At 41.0% G+C, this 25,608-nt stretch overlaps 1 protein-coding gene across 1 annotated transcript in view; it reads left to right on the forward strand.

The window, feature by feature from the left end:
* The window catches only part of PPA1 (inorganic pyrophosphatase 1), a 66,812-nt gene extending 49,196 nt beyond the window's left edge, over positions 1–17,616 (forward strand). The window contains exons 7-11 of the mRNA XM_066600559.1: positions 935–1,062; positions 1,314–1,399; positions 12,546–12,615; positions 16,159–16,198; positions 17,238–17,616. Of these exons, the coding sequence (XP_066456656.1) occupies positions 935–1,062; positions 1,314–1,399; positions 12,546–12,615; positions 16,159–16,198; positions 17,238–17,269 (356 nt within the window). The 3' untranslated portion in view covers positions 17,270–17,616. The remainder of the gene's footprint in view (positions 1–934; positions 1,063–1,313; positions 1,400–12,545; positions 12,616–16,158; positions 16,199–17,237) is intronic.
* The last annotated feature ends 7,992 nt before the right edge of the window (positions 17,617–25,608 follow it).

A 25,608-nucleotide genomic window follows, 5' to 3' on the forward strand; every position in this document is an offset into this window, starting at 1 on the left:
ACGGGGGGGCTATTGAAAAAAAAAAACCGTTTCGGCGCGGGACAACCCCTTTAAGTAATGCTTGTTGTTGTGCATAAAGTAATTATTCTTGGTCCCATTAATCAATGGTATAAACCACACAATGTAATATACAGTTTGCTGTATCATGACCCTTTATAGACAAACTGGTTGCCCAATTTAGATAAAACTGCAGAATACATGTCTATTATCAGGCTCAATTCCTATTAATATGTAACTTTCTTAGTCCAAGTCCTTTCATAATAACAATCAGGCCTGTTGAGTAGGGAAAAAACAGTCCCTACAGTGTGCACACCTAACAGTATTACTGAGGCCAGCCTCACTTACTGTTCACCACATGAGATTTGCCACTATCACTCGCTCAAGCTAGCCCCTGTGCTTTCCTGTTGTGCAGCTCAAATTGCCCCCTTTATTTAAAGGTGTCATTCCACTATAAATTCCCAGTGGACATGCTCAGTTCTTACCCTCTCATTCCTAGTTTTAGAACCTTCCAACCAAATAACCTCCCAACAGCCAATGAAAGCTCAGCACATATGAGGCAACATTTTAGTGCGGTTTTTCAGACTGGCCACTAGAGATCACTACAACCCCCAATTCCCATCTTCATAGCAACCGGACTTAATAAAGAACCCCGTTATCTGTCCAAAGGCACTCTAATCATATGCTATATATGCAGAGTGCTTTTTTGCCTAACCCTCTGCTTCTTCCAGATATTACAGCATTTTAAAGTCTGTCTTTGTGATGAAGCCTTATTTTCATTAAAAGCAGGCTTCAGAGTTTTGATGACTTTGTTCATTTTCCAGTCCCCTTTTTTTAACTTTTTTTTTTTATAGCCGCCTCGGGCACCTCTGTATACATTACGGAAAGGGTCTTGTTATTGTATTGTTACACTAATAGTGGAGTTTTATGCTTTCAGATATTGAAGATGTTAGGAGACAGAAACCCAATTATCTGGAATCTACCGTTGACTGGTTTAGAAGGTACAAGGTTCCTGATGGGAAGCCAGAGAACCAGTTTGCCTTTGATGCTGAATTTAAGAATAAGGTATTTTTTTCCTAAACTATTCACCTGTTATATGCAAAAATAAAAATATTTAATGTAAGAAGTCAATGATCAAAATTAACTTGCTCTGCTAGGAGAACTGCATTCGGGAACAAGGGCTAAACTGAAAAGTACTAATATGCAGAAGTGACCTAGATGGCATTTTAGAAGTATTAAAATGGGGCTGTAGGCTATGGATGTGAATAAAAAAATGGTATCATCTCTTAAAGTCACTTTGCATACTTTTTATACAGGATTTTGCAGTAAAAGTGATCAAATGTACCCATGCTCACTGGAAGGCACTTGTAACCAAAAACACCGATGGTGGAGAAATCAACTGGTGAGTTCTACTTAAGTATATAACGCATTACTGACATGTGAACAGAGGTGGCGTTTCCAGCCCCTGGACTCGAATGTAACACTTAGTCAACCACCCTGAGGTCATCAATAGTTGCTTAACAGGGTCCACCACTCGGAGTCTCTGCCAATCAGCTGATTATTCGTCCCACTATCAGTTTAGTCCTAATGGCGATAATGAGCTGCCAGTGTTAGACGGCATGAATGCCATTTGATTTCAATGGAGGTAAAGCCTACACTTCTGGTGCTGACCATCAATTGATATCCAGCCTCCTACAATGACAGTGTACCGAACAATCGGCTGATCTGTGGAGATTCTGAGCAATGGACCCCTACTGATGACCCATCCTGAGGATGACACAACTAGCACAGAGGTAGGACCCATACTACATGACCCTGGGTCGGAAGTGGAGGTCCTGACACCTATAGGTCTATAAGTATTTGGCCTCCATTTACATCTCCTTTTTAATGTTGAGCTGTTAGTTGTCACCTGGTTGGTATTTCATTGGCCCAGCAATTTGTGACTATCTTTTTTTGTTAACCCCTTAATGACCAGGCTGGTTCTGTACCTAGAGGACCAGACACTTTTTAGGGATTTTCCCCATATGTTTTACTACCCTATTTCCCCCCCCCCCCCCCCCCCCCCCGCCCCCTTCCTCCTTCGGCTACTAAAATTTTATTTTTTTTTCCCATAACATAGGGCTATTTTTTTTTTATTTTTTTTTTAATTGGGTGTAAAAAGCTATAATTTTTTTTTAAACATTTACTTTATTTTAGTGCAAATATACTATGGGAATGGACTCTTCATTTCGTTTAAAAAAAAAAAAGTTGTTAAACGCGCTCGTTCAGGTCCAAGCAGGGCATGAACACTTCTGACCTTAAGAGAAATATATCAAAATGGTCTAATAGAAAATCTGTCTGCTGTACTCCTAGCAGCCCTTCATTTCCTAGACTGCTCTTGAAAAATGAAAGATGTGTTATTGGTTGCTATGGGATTAAGTCTGGCTTTTTTTGGTAAACCCTTTTGATAGACAATCACCTCCAGGAATTCGGCAAGAAGTGTTGTAACCAAAAAATGAGTTCAGAGTTTTTTGAAATCTGGCTTTTCATAGGAGAGCTGATCCAGAGCTTTGCATTGCTTCTTTAAACACCCCATTTACTAGCTGCAACAGTGACATCAATGTGTCATCATGATCCACCGTTTTCAGTAGACATTTGAACGGATTTCTTGGCATCTTAGAATAGCGCCGCTTTAAAAATCCCCAAACTGATTGCTTTTATGTTTGTGTTGGGAACCTCCACATGCACCACTGGTGCTTGACAGTTTGAACTCTTCAGAATTGTCCATATTTTTGTTTATATTTAACCTAAAACTACATGAGGTTTTCGCACAGGTCTTAAAAGTAGGTAAAGGACCAAATCAAACAAATGAGTCAAAAATATTAGACTTGGTCAGTTATTTGAAAGAAAGGTATCCAATATCGCATCTGAAAAGTGGCAAAAGTATGTGAACCTTTAATATTAACAAAAAATTTAAAGGCAAAACTAGAGTTGGTGGTTTTCAATTAATAGATTAATCGGGTGCGATTGGCTGACTGTTTAAAAAAAAAACAAAAAAAAAACAAACTGGGCTCTATAAAGTCTGATCTTCACATTTTATGAAAGTGTATCATGGCACGTGAGAAGACTTCTGAGGGCCTCAGAGTTGATGGAAAAGGTTAACTAGTCTCTGAAATAATACCATGTACAGATGGAGGGATTTCAAGACCATTTTTACGCTTCCCAGAAGTGGTCAAACACGAATGATCATGCCAAAAGCAAGACTCAGGATGTTTTGGTTTTTTTTTCCACCTGATGTGATGGTCAGTAAAAAAGATTATGAAACCAATGATTATCAATAGCTTCTATCCCACCAGCGATGTTTTCATTGATGCGATGAGACAACAAAAAATCGTAGCATGCTCTATCTTTCTGTGATGTGCGTTTTTTTTTTTTCTCTTGTTTTTTTTTTTTTTTATTACTCCAATATTTCCCTATGGAGCCTGTTTTTTTATCACAACATAACAAAAATGCGTTGCAATGTGATTGTGGTTTCCTTTTTTTTTTTCCCGCGGGCGGCAGCAATGTGATGCAGAATTTTTCAAAACAAAGCATCGCTGACTCACAAAAATCATGGAACAGAGTCTATTTTGCCACAATTTTTTCGCAGCAAAGTCGCAATAGCTCGTGTGAAACTAAGCCTAGAATAGCCTGCAGAGAATGAGCTAAAATCTCCACTCTGATGCGCAGGATTAATCAACAGTCACAGAAATATTTAGATTGCTGCCCAAGGCAAAGATTCATATAACTTTGCTCCTCGCATGTGATATTCGATAATTTATTTTTTCTTTGTTTCTCTTACATCACATTTTCATAAGTTGTAAAAGTAGATAAAGTCAAATATAAGCAGAATTGTGGAAGATTTCATGTGGGTTCACAAACTTTCAAGCACTACTGTTGTGCTATCTTTAGCTAAACTTTAAAACACAATGTATTAATCTGTAGAGATAACTGAGCTGTGAGTTTTATAAACCTTATCTTCAGAAATCGATTGCCTGTCCGCTGGGTTTCTTAATACATTCAGATTTGCTGCAAGCTTTGTATCCAGCCGAAATCCAACCCAGCATTGATTGTCTTAATACCCATTGGTCCGATTTGGATGATCACTGTCTGTAAACAATACAAGATGCCAAAATTGGTTTACAAAATAACTTGTTAATGTTAACCTCTTAATGACCGCCCATACATTTGACAGCAGCCGTTAAGGAGGCATATCCTGATGCAAATGTTATGGAGGGTTTTTATGGTGCGCTTTCAGAAGCCTGGCATGAGTCTCCCATGCCAGCAGGTGCTCGGCTGTTGAATGATGGTCTGTCACTTGTTCTAACAGCGGGGACTGAAGAAGCCACCGATCCCTGCTGTTTGACTGCGGCATGCAAAAGGGTTAATGCTACTGCGGCATGTAAAGTGCTAAGAGAGGGAGGGGGGCTCCCTCAGTTACCCATCAAACCCCTGTGTCCCAATGGGTGGATATGACGCCTGAAGGCTTAAAGATGGCCTATGTCTGACAGGTATGGGAGCCTATGAGGCTCGTGGCTTTTTTTTTGTTTTGTTTTAAAGAAAGTCAAAATATTGTTACCGAAAATGGGATGAGACTAGGACTCATTCAACAAAAACAAGCCCTCGTAAACTGCTGCCGATGGGGTAAAAAAACAGTATAAACTTGGCAAGATGTGCTTTTGTGTCCAAGAGCCATAACGTATAGTTTTTTTATTTTTACTTTATCATCTGATAATCATGCTGATGCAGAGAATGTTATATTCAGCATGCTGAACGCTGTAAAAATGAAGTGTAAAAAAATTGCAATTTTTTTTGCCTTTTCTAAATCCCCATGAAGTTATACAATACATTTATATGCACTTCCAAAATAATGCCATTAAAAAAATATAACTTGTTCTGCATAAAAACAAGCCCAGCTACAGCTTTACGAATGCAACAATGAACGGTAAGGTAAAGCCCCATGACCCACTCCCAGGGTGACTTCACATTGTGACATTTTCTTGGCAGATTTTATTTGTGGGGTGGTTTGCCATTGCCGCCTTCAATCATCTTATATCCCCCCCCCCCCCCCAAGCAAGCTGGGTACTCATTTTACCGACCTCGGAAGGATGAAAGGCTGAGTCAACCTCAAGCTGGCTACCTAAACCATACAAAGATTGAACCTGCAACCATCAGGTTGTGAGTGAGAGCCTAGGACTGCATTCCTGCTGCCTTAAGGCTGCCTGTTCACAGGCGAGTTTTCATTGCGCTCCCCGCGGCGATAATACGGCCGCGGGGGGGCGCATTGAAAGCTCTCTATAGCGTTGGTATGGAGAGCGCAAACACCCCCCCTCCGCTCCCTGCCCACGAGCGGAGAATCATTGCAATTCTCCGCTCACGGCTGTCAAATAGCCTGCCGCGATTTGCTGCGATTCTCCCGGCTGACCGGGAGAGATCCGTCTGCAGGCTCCTGTTCCCGGGCGGTGGATCCCGCGGCAGAGATCCGCTGAGGGATACTGCAACACCCCGTGGACAGGCAGCCTAACACTCTGTGCCACATGAGGAAACAAAATTGGGGCATAAAATGGGCCTGTCACTAAGAGGTTAAATTAGTGAGCAAAATGTGTTTTCCCCCCACCCCCCTATATTTCTATACTGTTTTTGTTCAAAATTTATGATGTGAACTGTAAAGTTCAAATCTGCTACAGAACGTTGTGCAGTTACCTGGCTGTAAGACCGAGCGGGACACAAAGTAAACATGACCAACATCCTAAAAGTCAACAATTTGGGGATGCAAACTAGATGACCACTTCTAGTGATACTCTGGTCTCCGCTTGAATGCAAATATAAAACATTTGGTTCTATAGGCAGCGGTCCATGTCATAGCAGTGAAGTTGGGCTGGATACATCCCTTCATTCGGTGTTGTATCATCGAAGACTAACAGTGCCACCTACTGTTAGGTAGCTTCTAATACTTTTCATTAACCACTTGTGGACTACCCAACATCTACAATCACCAGGCTGTTATGCTGATAACTTTACGCTGTCATTCTCTTCTGTGCGCTACTGCTAGTAAAGAGTTAATGATATTAGATAGAAAATGGAAGAAATATACAAATCTAAACCCTGCTAACTCAATCCATTGACTAGTGTAGTGTCAATGGCCTGAAATTGGACATCTCTCATCTCAATGCTTGTACTTTAATGGTGAACACTTGAGTATCATTCCTACATTTTCATACCTCCAAAAGTATTCAGAAACCTAACGCTAAATTAAAAAAGGTATTTTTTATATCGGGTTGTAAGTCACTTGTATTCCGACTGCATGGATGCTCAAATGCGTAGTTTTCTCCTTCTGGCTCTACCATGTATGAGAGATGATGTGGTATGCTTTCGCTCACAAGCCCTTCCTTTCCTTAATACTACTCTTGTTCTCTCCATCTTGCTGGTGCCAGTTCATCTTGGTCTCATCTGTCCATGGACGTCTGTTCCAGAACTGGAGAACGCGGCTATTCTTGTTTCCTAGCACATTTTTATTAGGCCTTTCTGTTCTTGAATGTTGCTGGTAGTCTACATCAAACAAATAAACCTTGTGTATTTTACATAGATGAGGACTTCTTCTCTTTAATGTAGCCTCTTACAATGACCTGCTCGTCTCCTTAAGTGTTTTTGACTTGACTCTTGACTTGTGAATGGGTTTTTCTTTAACACTGAAAGTTCTGCAGTCTTCCTCTTCAGGTTGAGTTTAAACCAGCATTCGGCTGGAAGAAAAAAATCTGGATCTGTCTAATGAGTGAAAGCGGCTCTGCAGAGACCCCATTGTAGGGTGAAAGGGTTGTATCTGGAGGACATTGTAACTGAGGGATCAATGTGTCTGGCCACTATTAAAGTTTACGCAATCTGATAGTTCTGATCTGTTCCCTTCAGCCCAATGACTGCCTCCTTAACTTGCACTGACATCTTTCGACCACCTTGCGCAGCGTGTGAAATAACTGATATAGTAAATTTCCTCAGTCTCCTTAACCCCTTAGTGATTGGCCCATTTTATGCTCTAATGACCTACCAATTTTTTAGTTTTTTTGTTTTTTTTTTTTGTCACTTTCCTAGAGCTATTCAGGTGTGTTTGTCCCGCAAAAAGTACACTTGGTAGCATTTGGTGATCCATATGATTTTTTTGTTTGTTTGTTTCGGATCTTTCTACTCAGATTTTTGTGAGGCTAAAACTAGCTATTTTTAGCTGTGAAAAATAAAAAAGCATGTACTATGTGGGTTAAATGCATCTTCTGTAGGTTATTACAAACATGGCAATGTCAAATTTGTGATTTGTGTTATTGCATAGTAAAGGTAGGGTTTGGACTTTAACCCTGTCTCGCTATATGATGTACATTAACGTTATGCAGCGTCTGGGTGTGTATGGAGAGATCGCAGGGTGACCTCTCTTCATACAGCGCCAGCTGTTTATTACAGCTGACACCCACAGGCAATAGCCTCAATGGGCTGCATGGCCTATCGTGGCTATTAACTCTTTAAATGCCCCCAAACTATGTTCAGAGGTCCCGTAAGGTGTGGGATCGCAGGGAACTGTGCAGGTGTCATGGGGGCCTTCTGAAAGGCCCCAGGGCTGTCTGAGCAGACTGCCTATCAAGCCGCCCCCGTGGGGTGGCTTGATAGACTGCCTGTAAGATTACAGTATGATGTAATGCTATGGCATTACATCATACTGCAGGAGCGATCAATGCATCGTTAGTTGTTTTCCCCCGGGGAGGTTATTAAAAAAAGTGAAAATTTGTTAAAATAGTAAAACTTTTTTGATCCAAAGTATTAAAAGTTTAAATCACCCCCTCTTTTGCCATATCTATAACAAAAAAAATCTAAATCCTAGAACAAAATTACATATTTGGTGTCTCCACATCTGTAAAAGTTAGTGCATTAGTCACCCTGTCTCCCAGGAAAAAAAAATGCAATAAAAAGCAATCACAAAGTCGTATGTATCCCGCAGAAAATGAGCCCTTGCACAACTACGTCGACAGAAATAAAAAGCTTACTGCACACAGAAGATGGCGACAGAAAATTTTAAATGAAATGTCTTTGAAAAAATAGTAATTGTACTGACCCATAAAATAAAGCTGTCATGTCATTTTTGTTGCAGTTTGTTAGAAACAAGACTTACTGAAAGATGGCGGAATGTCTTTTTTTTTTTTTACTCCACTTAAAATTTTTAAAAGTTTTCAGTACATTATATGGTACATTAAATGGCACCATTGAAAAATACAACTCGTCCCACAAAAAACAAGCCCTCCTACAGCCGCGTCAAAGGAGTTATGACTTCTTTTTTTTTTTTTTTTTTTTTTTTTAAAGGGGGAGGAAAAACAAAAATGGTGCCATAGCAACTCATTGGGTGCCTGTGATCATTGTGGGGAGTTTGATGGGCGACAAAAGTAGCCCCACCCTATGTCAGCCATTTACATGCTGCAGTTGCATTTACATGACATGTAGAGGGTTAAACAGCAGGAATCTGTAATTTCTCACCAGACAGCCAGGCACCCGTTCTTACTAGCTCAGTGTGCCAGCATTCTGATGCAGCGCCATAAAAAAACACATGCATCAAAATCCCCCTCCCCCGTCCTTTTTTTATCTTTCATTAAAATATCTATTTGGTAGTGTTTAACTTTGTTCTACAGGCTGTGACAATTGCAAGCATTTCCCATGGCTTAAAACTGCTTCAACTACTGTACTTTCTGGTTGCTTCTGACCAGGACATGTGACTGCTGCAACCAATCACTAGCTATGGAATATCACTGCTGTGGTCAGTGATTGGCTGCAGCAGTTACGAGTCCTGGTCAGTAGCAACCTGGAAGAGCAAACCCTTTAATATATTTATACTGCATGTTATAATAAAGGGGCGGTGAGGATGGTGACTTCTGGCTTGCGAAAATCAGTCAAACTGCGTATACTGTATGGGAGTAGGTGTTTTTGCTTCTTAATTCTTTAGGCGTCGAATGGGGAAAAAACAAAAAACTGAAGACTAATCGCTAAATTATAATTTAACCAAAATGGCAACATTTTAGAAAAGTCATCCTGCAAACATAAAACCCCTCACTTAGCTACACTGACTGAGAAATAAAGAGTTTTGATTCTTGGAATACTGAAATTTGCTTGGTCACTGAGGTCCCAACTAGGCTGGTTCTTAAAGGGTTAAGTGCCCAAGTCTTCAAAAATAGTTGTCCATAAGGGTAGCTTCAGACATGGCAAAATCTACAAGTGTTACTTGCGGAATTGACTTCGATTTTTGATGCTGCATTGCTACACGATGTTGGCGTTTTATAAACCCATATACTTGTGCAATGGGTGACAAGCGGGAAGAGGCCTACACTCTGAGTGGCTTCTAAGAAGTGGTTGAGGAGCTGTCATGGTGGCAAGGAGTGCAGCGTGCTCTTTGTAATCCGATGTACCGTTGAAGGTATACAACAGGATCTGGACAACTAATGGAATTAGGCGATCGTGATGCCAGTGCCTGGATTAAAAGCGCTTGATGGTGAAATAAGACTAACACTTATGTAGGTAAATGACAGGCGCACCATTTACTTTCAGGCTTGTGGTTGTCTGCATTATTATGCACCAAAAATTGCATATACAACTTGCATATACACTGTTTAACACTTTATACATGGATAAGCAAACTTTGAGGGGCCAGCACTTGAGTTAAGGAAGAGCTATATAGAAAGAACTGAAAAGAAAATACCCTTTTATAAAACCCACTAACAGTGTTGCCATTCCTGAAACACTATGCTAAAGTGTTTTTTAGTACTCTCAAACCTCTATGAAAATTCTTTACTTGTCTGAAGATTTACAGCTGTATTGCTCTCCGGTAGAAAGCAGGGCTGGCTTGAACGGACATCCGGTTTGGGCAAACAACCAGTTTCTCGGCATCCGTCCGGGTGATTTATGGGCTGCTGCACTCAGGATTGCTTTAAAGTTTACATAATGAGTCTCTAATTACAGCAGGTCAGAGGAGGAGAAGAAACTGAGTCTTTACATGGCTGTTAGTTTCCTCCGGTTCTATTTTGGCTCTTCTGTCGCCCCCTTCGACTAGATGGCTCACTGCCTCACTCCATATTCCCTCCATACTCCTTCACTACCATCTTCTAACACTGTTTTATCATAACACTGTTTTATCATAAACTGTGCAATAGAAAAAAAAAAGAGGGGGCTTCTTCCTGCTCATTTTTTTTTTTCCTTCACTCAGGGAGCCTGTCACTAACTGATTTACGATGGTGCCTAAAACCTTAAATCTTTAGTTTCTGGACTCCTTATAAATGAAGTCCAGCCGAACTACACTTTGTTAAATGAACTGGTAGTTAGAACAGTTGCGCTTAACTTGCAGATAAAGTACTTTTATCCTGTATTGCCATTTCAGGTCACTACACTTGTATCGTACTTTCTGCGGATTTGCAGTGCACAATCGGCACTAATTCCACAACGAATCTGCTAGATCTCAACCTATCCTGAATGAGCATGTCCAATTGGAAAAGCTTGTTAATGTGATGCAGTTAAATCCCCTAGGATCTGGTACACAGAACATACATTAAGTACAGTAGTCATACCAACCTGGAAGTATGCAGGATAATTGGTCTCCTGAGTGTTTAAGTTAAACTTTTCTTTAAGAGCCATTATGACAGAGTACAAACTATGCGCGGAGCTGGTCACTCGTGAAGTCATTTATCAACTCCTGGTGGCATGAATGTGCCATAGTTTCTAGTGGAAACATGCCAGAATTCAGTGGCTATATGCTGATACAAAGAGCATACCTCAGTACTGTTCTCTTGGTTGTGATAATGGACTCAAATTTCACTTGGGATATTGTAATGCAGTTGCCATATTTGGATTTTTTTTTTTTGTCTGGCATACACCGGGTTTAAATTGACAAAACGAGTGGTACTTGCCATTTCTCACGCCTTGGTTTTCCTGGTTTTTGCTTTTGGAATAGACACATGACCATTGCGGCCACAGTATCCCTTACGGTTTTTCTGGCATCAGCACTCACATTCTGGGTGCCACAATGCCAGGACTTTGTAATTTGGATGCAGCGGTCCTATGGTGTCCATTCTAAAACAAAAATCGGGACAACTGTGGAGCCGCAGTGCTGGATTGCCAGGACTGAGGACCAATAGGTACAGCTTGTTTTGGTATGCCCTATACAACTGTTCTTAAAAGGAGTTCCATTTTCTTGCTTCATTATGGGAGCAGGAAAACTCTACTTACTGGCCGAATGATCTGTTATGACAAGCAAATGTCACCAAATAAATTCTAAAACTATAATGGGGTCCATTTGGTATCATTTGACATTTTACAGGATGAAATGGCACTGCATGATGTAGTACCTGTTCATTCTACATTTTCCAGGGGTTGTACCAGGATTGGGGATAAGTTGCTGATCAGCGGGGATTTCACCGCTGAGATATCTGCCAAGGTGAACGGGACTCCTGTATCTCTCTTCTGTCACTGTGGGGGCCACTTCTTCCCTGGCAGTCATGTCACTCTGAATGGAGCGCTGGCCAAGCATGTGCAGTGAATGCTCCATTTATTTCAATCAATGGAGCTGACAAAACTAACAAAGTGGCATCCGCTCAGATATCTTGGCAGTCCTATTGAAAGTGAATGGAGCTCTAGTGTGCTTCCACTACCAGCACTCCATTCAGTCCCCTCATTGCAGGGATGCATTAACCCCCACAATGTGGAGGATGGGGAACCCCAACGATCAGCAAGTTAGCCCCTATCCTGTGGGTAAGGGGTAACTTGCTATTCTGGTACAACCCCTTTAACAGAATTCAGAGACTCTGGTAGTGAATGGAACCTTCAATGCAGATGTAAACTGACCCTCTGTCCAAAATGCCTTAATGACCCTTGGTCCTGAAACCAACTGTTTCCGAACATTGGTTGTAGTATTGTGGTATACTTGGAGTATCCTATCCATTCTTCTTGGTGTTTGCTTGTAGTAAGAAGGTATTTCGTGCACTTTTTTGTTTTCTTTTTCTTCTCTTCTCCCTAAGAGACCTGTGATGGCCCAAACCACATCACAGGCCTCTCGCTAGCCAAGCCAGAAACCTGCTGCACACTGGCGCAAACCCTGAAACAGCTGTCTGTACATGGTTCTTTTCCTTCTGGAGGAGATTCTGGCTTTGGCTCACAATTTCCAGTCATTGTTACAAAGCTTGTTTAAAAGGTCTGACATTGACTTGCAGGAATGCTGCATTCCAATAGGTGCTGCTGTAGAGGTATCGTTCTGTCTTCCATTTGCATATTTCCCAGAAGAGCACAGATGACCTTATAATGCTGCTCACAACTTCTAGGTGCTCTCCTTAGGGAGCAGCTATGCCCTTCTTGACCCATACACGTTTATGGTATGGGTTTCTTTTAAAGCCTATCTGCTATCAGACAAATGTGTTTTGAACAAACCTTTGAAAGATCCTTAAGTTAGAAAAGTTCTTCTACAGTACTATTAACCTTCTATCCTGTGCTGCCATGTAACTCTTGAATATTCTGTTCCTCAGCACTAACACCACGGTCCATGACAGTCCCTTCTTTTGCAAGCCAACGGAAGCTCAAGCCATTGTACAAGCGGTGAGTCAATGACCCTGTGTGTATTTGATGTTTTATGCTGCCTGCCCAGTGATCTGTCATCTGACACTATTGTGAATGGGGTTTTGTGTGTTGTGCTTTTTTTTTTCTATAATCTTTTGCAGGTACATGCCTATATTGAGAGCAAAGGTTGCAATTGCAGCCTGGCCTGAGAACCTGAGGTGGCTCATATATAATGAGACCAAAACTATGCAAGCTGTCCCGTTGCCATTACGGACATGATGGCTTTAGTAAAAACTTGTGTTCCCTATAAAACAACAGTACTGAAGCTTTTCTTGGAACGGAGTTGTACCATTTCTTAGTGCCTTTTATTAATATTTATTTGTATAGCGCCAACTTATTCCACAGCACTTCACAAAAGTAAGAACCAACAAATTGACATCTGTGTGCTACTAATCCCCTCAGGGTGTGGAGTTAGTCAACTTCGTGCTAATCAGATTAGATATGTCAGTGTGTTTGCCTTAACTGGGGTGTCCTATTTGGAAAACAAGACCCCGCAGGCAAAATCTGTCCCGCCGCCTTTTTGTGTGGCCCACCGGTCATGCATCACACCTAACAGGAATTCTACCCACCCCACCTGCAGCTCCAGTCTGGCGACAGCGGTGCAGAGTCTGTGACCACTCTCCTCCCCCTGCCTACGTATGCCATCCTGTACGCAGTGCAAATAGGTCAGCGGTCAGACTCAGCCGCTGCTGCCACCGGATTCGGGCTGCAGGCTGGGTCAGTGGAAAGCCTGTAAGAATGCTGCTCAGAGCCCAATAGGTAAGTCACTATTACTACTGGGACTACTATGGGGGTCACTGTTACTGTTGGGGCCACTATGGAGATCGCTATGCAGGCTTGTTCACATGGGCGTGAGTGCATTTCGATTGTGCAAATACACTGTGTATTTACACAACCGAAAATCGCTTGCACCCATGTTTTTCAACCACTCCGGTGTGTTTAGGTACTCAAATACACTATTTGCACATGCAAAAAAAAAAAGTAGACTTGTCTGTTGAAATGATGCGCAAATACGCGTAATATGCACTAAGATGACACATGCTATGTATTTTTCACGCGATCACATTGTAATCAATGGGTTCTGTTCAGTGCACATAATGCGCTGTACAAATACGCTCATGTGAACAAGCCCTTACTAGACAATTACCATCGGCCCTTTTGAAGGCAACCATAAGGCTGATGTGGCCCTTAACAGTGAAAAGGAGTTTGACACACCTAAGAGGAATAGTAGAACACTAGACAGAGTTCTAAGAAAGATGCTCCATAGTTCTTACTTTATGGGCATACAAGTCCAAGTTCTCGGGTCAGGCCCTCTTGGAAACTATCTATTTTAGCGAACAAGTCCTCTCGACAGCTGTATGATGGCTGACACTCTTCGATTTTCCATCACGCCCGGAGTGCTTTTTACCACTGCCTTTCAGAACGGTTGTAGAATAGCAAAAGGGAACAGAAAAGCTGATGAGTCAAACTGCCTGTATCATTTATGATGTATGTCAACACGTTGAGAACATGGCACAATAGATAGCTGATTTAATTGTAGTGCTCGTCTACCAAATGATAGAGCAGGCCGGCTCAGGCGTTGATGGAATAACCTTACTCGGCAGTAAAATGTCAGCCTTCTGCAGCCTGGCGTTGATGGAATCTCTTAAGGCATTTATTCATAAAAATAGTTGTTAATCTCTTCTGATCTGAGCTGATAAAGAACAGGTTCTCCACGGGGAGCCATAAGGCACTTTTAATAATGTCGAGATGAATAACGTGGCTCGTGTCTCTTGCTGTACTTTGATGTCCACAGGGAATGCGTCTGTTCTAACTTTACGAATACCAGCAGAAGAACACTAGGAAAATTGTGTAGGAGTCAGATCTATGTGACAGTGTACAAGTTAGTAGTTCTGCACCATTAGCTCAGCTTGTAGGGTGATGACAGCAGAGACTTGTAACAGATACTTTGGTCCTGCAACGAGAACCCTTTTTTTTTCCAGTTCTGTACACTTTTCACAGGAACAATGTTTGATTTCTAATTATGGTCTGAGTCATGGATTGTACAGCTTCAGTTTTGTTAGCCTTCGGCCTTGTCAAATTGATAACTATCAACGTTTTTTTTTTTTTTTTGTTTTTTTTTATTGGAATCTGAAGTAATTTTCTGCTGGTGTCCAATCTCAACCCCTTAGTGACGGCCAATATACATTTTTACTGACTTTCATTAATGAGTTTAAACCTGCACATACATCTTTTTAAGGCAGTGGCTTGGCTGAGTATTCATGGCCAGGTTTCCTCTATCAGCCAGGTGAGGCGAGGGCTCGAATTCTGTTATTTGACCCCCTTACATGCCACAATGGCACCTACAGCTTGTAAACCTCCGACAAGGATAAGGGGATCCTTTTGCCACCCATCTGCACCCTGCAATGTGCTCACAAGCTAGCAGTGGGTTCCCTTTGCAGCTCAAAGCATGACAAAGGCCTCCTTATTCTATTAGACCCCACCTCTGGCAGAGTCTAATAGGCTGCTGTCATAGGTTTAGTAGAATGTGCTACATAAGTAATGCAGTGTACTATCCTAGCAATCTAACAATCTCCTCTTCAAGTGCCCTTCAGGAGCTAAAAAATGGTGTTGAGTTGATTTTTTTTTTTTTTTTTTTAAATTAAAATCTATTAAACCTTCTCCCACAAAAACACATTTTTAATGGAAAGAATGACAAAAAATGTTTGCTTTATTAAAAAAAAAGCAACACATAGGTATTACTGCTTTCATATCGATTCAGTTAACTCGCCCTGCTGAAACCAAGTCCTCAAGAGCTCCATTGCCAGAAAAATAAAAAGTCTTAGAATGCAGCGATATAGATTCAATTTTTTTCGTTACAAATGTGTTAGATATTTTTACTGAATGGCTAACAACATTTTTTTTCATCTCCCCCCTCCGCCCACCCCCCCAAAAAAAAAATAAAAAATTCTAGAACAAGTTACCCAGAGTAGTTCCATTAAAAAAAATACTATGTTCAACAAAAAAAAAGCACTTATGCCAACAAGCTATGTCAAGCCTATTTTGAGTCTTAAGGACTAAAGGCCTATTTACATAATTAAACGTAACGATGAGCTTCATTGCTGATCGTTCATGCTGCATAAAAGGCGAGCGATGACGCTCATTGTGCAGTTTAAACAGCGGCCATTCAGTAGCGAATGGCTGCTATATTGTGAATGGAAGGGGGGCGGGGGAGCGAGAGGAGCAAAATCTTCTGCACTGCCCCGCCCCCTGCTGGCCGCTCCGTGAACCAGCCAGATGTGCTAGCTCCCATGCAGGAGCACGGAAGTGCGGAGACACAGGGACGAGTGCCGGGCATGGCTTGCCTGACACTCGTCCTTAGTGTCAAGCCTATTTTGAGTCTTAAGGACTAAAGGCCTATTTACATAGGAGTATGAAAGGGATAGAAGTAGTAGCAAAACATTGAGGCCTTTTTTTCTTTCTATAGGAAGTCTTTGTTTTGATTTTTGCAAATGATCTTGTTTTGAATTTTGTTTCTTTCAGACACCTCCATGCGGACCTGCTGCACCCATCCCAGAAGATGGTAAGCAGCTGGACTTCTCAGCTTTTGTTCGTGGGTTTTTGGGTTTTTTTGCTGGATGTGATCATTTAGTCAGTCTTGTACTTTCTTGTTGTCATTTTCATCCTTTTATGGTATCAAAATGCCTAATAAAATGGACAATAGAATGTAACTTCTTTTTTACAGTTTCTATAAGTTAAAGTTCTTGAGACCTGGTTTTATAGTTGGGTTGACCTGTAGCCTTTCATTCAGTTGTAGGTTTAGTACTACCAGTAATATCTTATGAACAAAAATAATGGTGGAAGCAGTAATAAAACCTAGTTCAATACATTCTAAATGTATTGTACAAGAACCACGGAGAGCTATAGCTGAAATGGAATTAAGTGAAAGTTTCCATTAGAGAACTGACTGGAATCGTCAAAATTAACACTACCCACAGACCATACTATAGTCTTCTATCACCTGGAAAATGACCCTTATTATTGATAGACCTTTGATTTCTGCAGCACTGTCAGTGGATAAAGTTCTCAGGAAGTATTTTTAATTGGGTTGATGCATGCTATAGACGTTAACTGAGTTTTTCTCATAAAGCTAACTTCGTGAAATGCAAGAGTTGGTTTTATTGCAACTAGCGCAGAACTATCTAATGAACCCTTATACTGGACTGTAGTTATTTTAAAATCTTTAGGTTAGGACAGGCTTCGGCTTTCTGTAGAATAAGAGGGCCATTGTATTCTGTACTTTCATATGTTACACAATAGGTGAAGATTTTAGATGTTTCATGTGGGCTATAAAAGTATCACTTTAATACCATCATTCGTCTACAAAATGCCCAAATTATAATCAATTAGAAAGGCTTTTCGTTGGTGTTCAAGGAACAAATGTAAATGTGAAATTTTAGAAAGACTTGTACACTTTTTAAATGGGTAATTTTTAAGCTGAGAATGTTGGGCTTTGAAAGGAACCTAATTTTCACTTTATGCAAAATGAATATTTTGTTTTCTTTGTGGTTGATAACTTTTCTTGTTCGCTTTTTATGCTTTTCTTCTCCTGATCTATGCAGTGGACAAGTGGTACTATTATCAGAAGAACTAATTAACAAGTGAAGAACTCATCGCTATTATTGCATGCCTTTCCCTAGGCATCTGGATGTGCACCATAGAGACAAAGTCGACTGAACCAACGTGACCGCGTAAACAGAAGCCACTGCAACTTTTGAATGCTGGATGATTCTATTCGGAGTGGTATATAAGTTGTTACAACTTCAAATGAGTTACTATTAAGAACACGGAATTATCGTCATTGTGCATCAGCAATTAAGGCTTCTATTTAGCAATTGCTAGTTTTGTAAAAGCAGACTTCAAAATTGGCATGTCGAAATTTGCTACATCTATGTACATTTCCTTTAGAACTGAAGCAAATAAAGCTACTTTGTTGTTAAATCCCCTCTTCTGTCTCCATATTATGTATAGAAGCTCATCCTTTCAAGAGAAGAAACTTTCAGCTCTGCTTCATATGATTATAAAGGAAATCAAAACTGCGTTCACTTAAATCGTGACCCGCCACAAACTCTTGGCAACAGATGCTTCTAACAAACGGCACGATCTGTTTTTAAAGGCACGAAATATCACAAGTTCTTTTTGTTTTTTGCCTCTGCCAAGATGGTGACCTTCTTCATCTTAGTACCACTTGATTTCTTTAAGCATAGCTTGCAGCAGTGAATGTCTTTAGTCTTTTTTGAATAAAGAATTAATACTCTCTACAAAGGCTCCCACTAGAATTCAAACACTCATCATGTTCTTTAGAGTCATGACCTAATCTAATCTCATATGGTCTGGATATAAAGGAAACAACAGTCTTAGAAGGGTTTATATAAAATTTGAAAACAGCTCTACTTTTAATCCAGGAACATTCTCTGAAATTCAATACTAGATACAGTTTATGAACAGCCATACTCAAATGGTAGGGCATGGTTTTAGTAATTAATCGCTGTGGGCAACTAGCTCGTTAAGAAAATCAAAGCAGGAAATGCATACATGGTCTCTGAAAACTTTAAAAACTTTGGGGCCATCTGTTTCAAAATGAAGGCTCTACTCAAATCTGAGTTAGGGGCTCTGATCGGAGCCCCCATCACATTTGACAGGAAAAATAGTGCATGCAACGTTCTCTTCTTCTTAAAACAAAAGTCGCAACAAAACTCAAAGGACCTCGTGAGTCGGGATGTTTCAGGGACTAGTGGTGTCTGTCGTGCAAAGCATCCACCACTGTGGTTGGTTAGATCTGTAACAAACCACAGCGCAAAGATGGGGACAGTCTGACAGAATGGTCCCTAACCTGCGGCTGCCCAACTGCTGCAAAACTACAACTCTGCAGTGGTCAGAGTATGCTGGGAGTCAGTTTTGCTACAGGTTTGGAACCACTGGTCTTGTTCCCATAACTACCAGTCAGAGCCAAGTGGCAGGATTAGTTGAACTTGAACCTCTTAGCGGCACTAGCTGTACATGTGCAGGCTTGGGAGCCAAGCCGGCTACATACACTACGGTTGTTGGCTGTGTTTGATGAGTGACACCCAGCTGCGATCATATCACTCTGATCGCAGCTGTTAAGAATTTAGTGCATTTAAATAACCTGATTGAGGGGACTCTGTCTCCCAAGCAGCCCCTTGCAGTGAGATTGCTAGGTGTCATGACTGGGGCCTTGTGAAGCTCACCAGGACTGCTCTTTGTGCTTATTAAGCCGCTCCAAATATTGCTCCTTTCCCTCCTAGGTGCCCAAACTACTTATATCGAAGTATGGGGCATTTCTGTACTTGGGAGAAAAGTCAATCCACAACTTGTTTCACAATTTTTCACATTGTCTGCTGTGGAGGTGAAAGTTGAGGACCAAACCTCCAGGCATTTGTGTTCAAAAGAAATTGTTCATTTTTGAAGTCCAATTCTAAAACTCCTGTGAGGTTAAAACCCTCACTAGATCTTATTTTGAAAGTTACACCCAAGAAATAGAGGTCTTCTGAGTGGTAGCTCTTATCTTGTGGCATGTTTGTGCCTCTGCAAACCTGGAATAGTGGCAGCTTCTAACTTAATTACCAGGAATTGGAAGGTCAAACTACCACCAAAAGGGAAGACCTTCACACCCTACGGTCTGCTCATGCCACAATGGAAAAACTGATGTCATCCCCTTCAGCAATCTGACAATTTGTTAGATAGTGGTTTCCTGGCAGTAACATCACAGTGGAAGTAAAGTATTCGTGTTCATCTAAATCAATGGCTTGTCTTTAGGTGAAGTCAGGTCCTACAGAGCATGAGACCTACACCAGTCTACCCAAGAGATAAGGATGCTGAATACAGAATCTCCCTCATTTAGTTCAAATCCCTAATTTGGTTTATGAATAAGTTTTCTAATCTGCACAATTCCTTTAAAGGGGTTTTCCCATGACTGAAAATTGCTTCACATCCACTCTATCCTTCCTGGTTGCTGCTGACCAGAACATGTGACTGCTGCAGCCAATAATTGTCCACAGTAGTGACATTCTATGGCCAGTGATTGGCTGCAGCAGTCTCATGTCCTGGTCAGCAGCAATCAGCAAGGACAGAATAGATGTGAAGGAATTTTATGTTGTGCGGAAAACTCCCTTTAAAGAGATTTGTTTCATTTTAGAGGTATAGTTTAAGAGGTCTGAGATGAGAGACCAATATCATTGACTTTCATGCTACGGATAGTATACAGCCACATAGTAGAACTGTCTGCTCAAGTGTGGAACATTCTGGAAGAGTACTGCATCTTCATCAAATTCAGTTCTTGATATTTTGGCAGAAATAGGCAGACGGATATGCGAGATCGTGTCGGGTAATGGTGTGGAACCTCTCTGCAACACCCTCGTTTGGTTAGCTAACTCAGCTAAGTCTCCTGGATACATCTGTTCATATGCCGTTACTGCATTCTGCTCCATTTGCAAAGGTTAGGACAGGCAGCATAAACTTCAGTATGAGGAACAAGTCAGATCATGGAGAACAGATTCAGCACGCAAAAACAAGCCAAGGGTCCGTCAACCAGAATGAGAAATAAGGACAGCAAATTGGAACAAACACTTCAAACTGAAATAAGAAGACCTAAAAGTTGGGCACCTTTTTAAGCTCACTCAGACCAGGGGGCTCGGCATTGTGCCCCTTTGGGTGTCTGGCTCCTTGCAGCCGCTAAAGACAGATGTATAAAGGTCTATAGACCTGTGTCCGTCTTCACTAGCTGAGGGGCTGACAGTGAAAACAGTCGAAGAGGCACAGTGCTTGAGTGAACGCTACAACCCCTTAACACTAGTGATCAGCTCTGAAATCAAGTTTGTAAAGTTGTTACTCTTTAAATTGTCTCTTAAATTTTGCTCTAATAAACTCCATGAATGAGTTGATGGAAATAGCAGAAAGTCAAAATTGAGCACTCTTTACTGCAGCTCCATTAATGTGGAGAATGGTTGCATACCCAACTTTCAGGAAGGTTCCCCAACTACCTGGATTAAGTTCCTGTGATTACCCCTTCCCCAACTCAATCATACTTTTCCAACTTGTCTAACTAAAGTCAAATGCTAGATAGATATAGAGATATGCATATGATACGGCCTTATCAGGAGGGGGTGTGAATGTTCCAGACCGGAATATGCATAAATTACGCCAGGAATGAACGCTAGGTCAATCCTAGTGTACATTCCTGTGAAAGCACACAGAGGTGCTGGGATGCACCTCTTCCCGTATTAGGCGCATCATGTGTCAGCGGAAATATTGTTAAGAACAGCATTTGAAATGGCGGGGTTTTTTTCAACATTAGTTTTTTTATTGGAAGCAAGTTTAGATGGTATACGATACAATAGCATACATTCAGGTATAAAACGTACAATGATATAAACCTACAGATGCAACGTTTGTCTATAACCAACACCTACATGCAGCATATGATTTATATATTTATATACCGCTATTCCCTACTGAAACAATTTGAAATGCCAATTTAAAATTTTTTTTCTTCAATGGTTTCTGCCATCATATACATCTATAAAGGCTAATTAGAAACCCGATCACTACACTTTTAAATCTGATCGTGAAAGATGGTGACCTTGTTAGTATATTGCTGCTTTACCTTACTAAGTACACCATAAAAAGAAGCATCACTTTTCTAGAAGAACCTCATGAACAAAGATAGAACATGATGAATAGAATTCGTGACTAAAAAGGTTCAAGAGAACAGAGAGCCATAGTTGACTTTGTGTTAATTGGCATGTTGAATATTGTACATAGGGCACCGAGATGATAAAAAATTGAATACTACTATAGAAACTACTGGTTTAGAAAGGCAACAGAAAAATCTCCTAACCTTGTACACAGCTAAAGAAACCTGTTGACTGCAAATCAAATAAGTGGTGTTGATTGTGTCAAAGTAGTAAAATTCTGGTTAATATTTAAGATGATGGTAATTTCTCTCAATCTTTTAAAGTGACCTTCCTGGTTCAGGACAAAATTCTGACTCGGGACCAGATTTTCCCTCCGTTACACCAGTTCCAGTCCTGTTTTCGTGCAGCCAAGATGGCTGCCATCTTTAGACTACCTAACAACCCATAGTTCAATGGTAGTATTAAACTACCAAAGCACTATACCTGCTCTGTGATTGACCAATTGAAGACTAGTACACAATGTAGTTAGATAATGGTGGAACTGGCAGATCAAGTGCAGGTAACATACCCCTTCCACTCCACAGTCCAGGAACAGAATTTTACCCTGAAATCGGAGGGTCACTTTAACGAAGCCTTTAAGTTATATGTGCAAAACACCCCTTTTTGCAAATATCGACAGAACGTGAGTGAATTTTTCAAGTGGAAATTTCCATGAAAAACCCTTGTACTCTATGGTGTGAATTTGATGAAGCAGCATTGCAATTCTTTGAGGAAACCTTTTGTGGGTAGCCATATGCAGACCAGTCCCATCGAATGATGCTAATCATCATGCGGAATATGCGGCATGCAAACTACACAACGGAGGCAGAAACTGAAGGGTCAACCTCCGATTTCTGCCAAGGATTCTGCTGCACATATGTTGGATTTTTTGGATGTGCAGTTAATAACTTGTGGACATGCCTAAACAGTTTACCATCTTCTTATGAGCCACAGGTAGGGTAGCAAAGTTCCAGAAAAACTTGGCCTAGGGATATGTACACGTGGAAGTTCTAAGTTCTCGTAGAATAGCATCAGGGTAGTGATTGAAGAAATGATTTAGCTTGTGGATTAAAGTGAAACAATGTAATTTTCAATTCTGTGGCCACTCAACTTGTGTGAACCACTGGAGAAGTGCAATAACCTGTTGTAAGGAGATTTATAGTAATAATATATGGCACCCAGGATAACGGAAAAAAAAAATTGTAAAACTACAAATGTGAAATGAACCCAAAACAAAACTCAGGATTCCAAGTTTGTTACTTATACTGGTATTGACCAGTCCACAATCCACAATGTGGGGGAGTAGATCGTATATCCATGATTATCATTCATACCAATGAGCACAAGATGCTCCCATTGCTGTACCTTGGAGTTGTATATAAAAGGTCTCCCTAAAAATAAAAAAATTATGGTTAGGAACGCATTGAAGTTATCGGAGTATGAATTTACAGAAATCTGTGTCCAAATCCAACATAGAAAGAAAAACAATTGAACGATGTGGAGCCCATCAGAGTGTTAGGTCGATGTATAAAGAAATTCAACATCACATATGACAAGACGCATGTCTGGTTCCAGATGAATGCTATCCGGAGTACTCCATTCAGTACTGCTTCATCCAACATCTGTTGCAATTCTAGCTTAAATTTTATAGCTGGATTAAAAGTAAGTTGTTTTTTTTTCTATAATGAGAAACATCCCTCAATCGTTGCAATGTTCCATGTTCATAAAATGTAGTAGTCCAAATCAGAGGACTTTATCATCACATGTATTAAACTTTTACATTCACTAATAGCTTGTCTGTGTTGACTAGATACATTATCACCCATATATGCATAGGAACCTCTTTAAAGGCATCACTGACCAACATGACAAATAAGTCAACATTGGAGTGCAAAGAAATTTTGGGGAAATTAGTAGACTTGGGAATGATACTCTTGGTGAACCTACTTGTAGAGATGTCAGTTTGTTCAGTCAATCAGTCAATGCCCGCTGATCTTGAGTTGAACACAAATGTTCCCAATGATAATGTTTTTTAAGAATAAGTTTTTGTCTGAAAAGATTGAGTTCCTTTTAAAGCTGTAAAGCAGTCAAAACAAGAAGCTGGTGTCTGGGAGCTGGGGTCCAGGTAACTGTGAGTCCCCGAAAACTTCCCGCAACCCCTGTTCCTACCTACTTGCCCCCCTAGGCTAGGCCCTAGGGCGACAACTGGGCGACAGTCCCTAGACTTACTAAGGACGCCGGGCAGGAGTCAGACTTACGGACAAATACAAGAGACAAACGAACACAAAGGCAGGTCAGGCAACCCGGGTTGGCAACTGAAGAAGGCGAGGTCAAGTCTGAGCAAGCAAATCAACACAGGAAATCCAATACAAGTAACACGGGTGTAGCTGGAGACCAAACATACACTTGCAACATGAGACAGAAACTGAGCAGTTTAAATGCTGTCAGAACTCCCGCCCCAGCAGCTGCTGGGGTAGGGAGCGTGACAGCAGCAGGATCCAATCACAGGATGCTGGGAGAACAGCCCCCAGAGCCTGCTAAGGACAGGCAGAGACTCAGACATCAGGCAGCGAGTGCAGAGCAAGCACGTCAGGGTGTCATAGTAACAGGGATCCGGTGCGGGGCAGTAATCTGCCGCGTCTCCAGCAACCCGGCTAACTAGGCGCACACTCCCTGCACACAGGAGCGCACGCCCTGAGCCAGTGTCCAGGACTACGACAGCAAGGGCAGGTCACCAAAATCGGAGCTCCCCTGCGCCGCACCCCCTCAGCCTGGGTAATAGGACCGGTAATACAGGCATGGAGACCCCCAGAGCCACCGGACCTGACAGCTGGTGAAAAGGACAACCAAAACCTAAGAACTTCCACTTGAGATGGAGAAATGAGATATTAGAAAGGCTGATTACCTTATCTGCAGAATTACAATAATCCATCTGATGATTACCCTGAGGTTTCCATTTTGATTGTGGATGCCTGTAAGGTTCAAATCTCCTTTTAGATATTCATGGTTTTCGTCATCCTGACAACCTGACGTACTTGATTATCCACCAGCAGAAACAACCTCTTTCTGCTATGTTTCCAAATCAGTAGTCGATAATAATCGATTTAATGGACCACTAGAAAGAAAGAAATCCTGATCAGGTTGTTCCACAGTTTGCAAGTTAAATTGTACAACCAGTTTCATAAAAAGATTTATGACCCTTTTACATCTTTTTATCATTCAGAATTGTTCAGATTCCCATGTTCCCTTGGGAATTTGAATGATAATCGGTCCATGTAAATGCAGGCAGCGACTGAAGAAAAGGTATCTGTGTTAAAACAATCCCAAGCACATTACATAGTTCCACTTCTCAGATAGCAGTGGATGAAGAAATAGAAGCATTCATCGTGTTCTCACCAATTCTAAAGGTGGAGATTGGAAATGTCGTCTTGACCAAAACAAAACCTGTTGGATGCTGTTAGCCCAAGAGCTTTAAATGAACACATTAGCTTAGTTCCTTTCTTCTAATGTGTTTCATGCTCCTTTTATAGTCTTCGCGTTTTCATTGGTATTCATCATGTTTTAGTGTTTTTGTTTGCTTTTAAAACCTTTTTAAGGCCCAGGCTTATTTCCTGGTCTTTCATGAATCACCTATGGAACAAAGTAATTGGATGACTATGGTTCAACTTGGATCCAGTCTTTTTGTATAGCACATTCTCTATTTAACATATGAGTCCTGAGCTCATTTTCTGGTGGCTGTTAACTTTGAGCTCCAATTAATAACTCAGCTGATTCCATTTTAGAAGTTTTGGTATTTACCTGAAGGAATTAAAGAACATTTTCTTTGTTCCCAGATCTGTCATAGGCTCCAGTAGCAGGAGGTTACACTGTAGGTTCAGCTACGATGGGCCTTAAAGTGGCATTTCCAAGAGTTTTCAAAAAAATGGATTATACCTACCTGATAATCAGGTTTCCAGGAGTCTCCACGACAGCACCAATTGAGATTGCCTCCTCCTGATAGGACAGGAACACACTGAGAGGTTAAAAGCTCCCCCCTTCCCCACTTTCCTCAGTGGATTCTAACGAATTGCCGTGGTAGGAACTCAACTTAAATTTCTTCCCTTAACCGGGGTTTTTTGTTGATTTATAAAATTATATTATATTATATATTTATTTATTTTTTATATTGTATTCTATAGTTTCTTTCTATCCATTTAGGGGGGGAAGGTAGGGGTGCTGTCGTGGAGACTCCTGGAAACCT

The sequence above is a fragment of the Eleutherodactylus coqui genome, chromosome 4, assembly GCF_035609145.1.
Source record: "Eleutherodactylus coqui strain aEleCoq1 chromosome 4, aEleCoq1.hap1, whole genome shotgun sequence".
Classification (NCBI taxonomy): domain Eukaryota; kingdom Metazoa; phylum Chordata; class Amphibia; order Anura; family Eleutherodactylidae; genus Eleutherodactylus; species Eleutherodactylus coqui.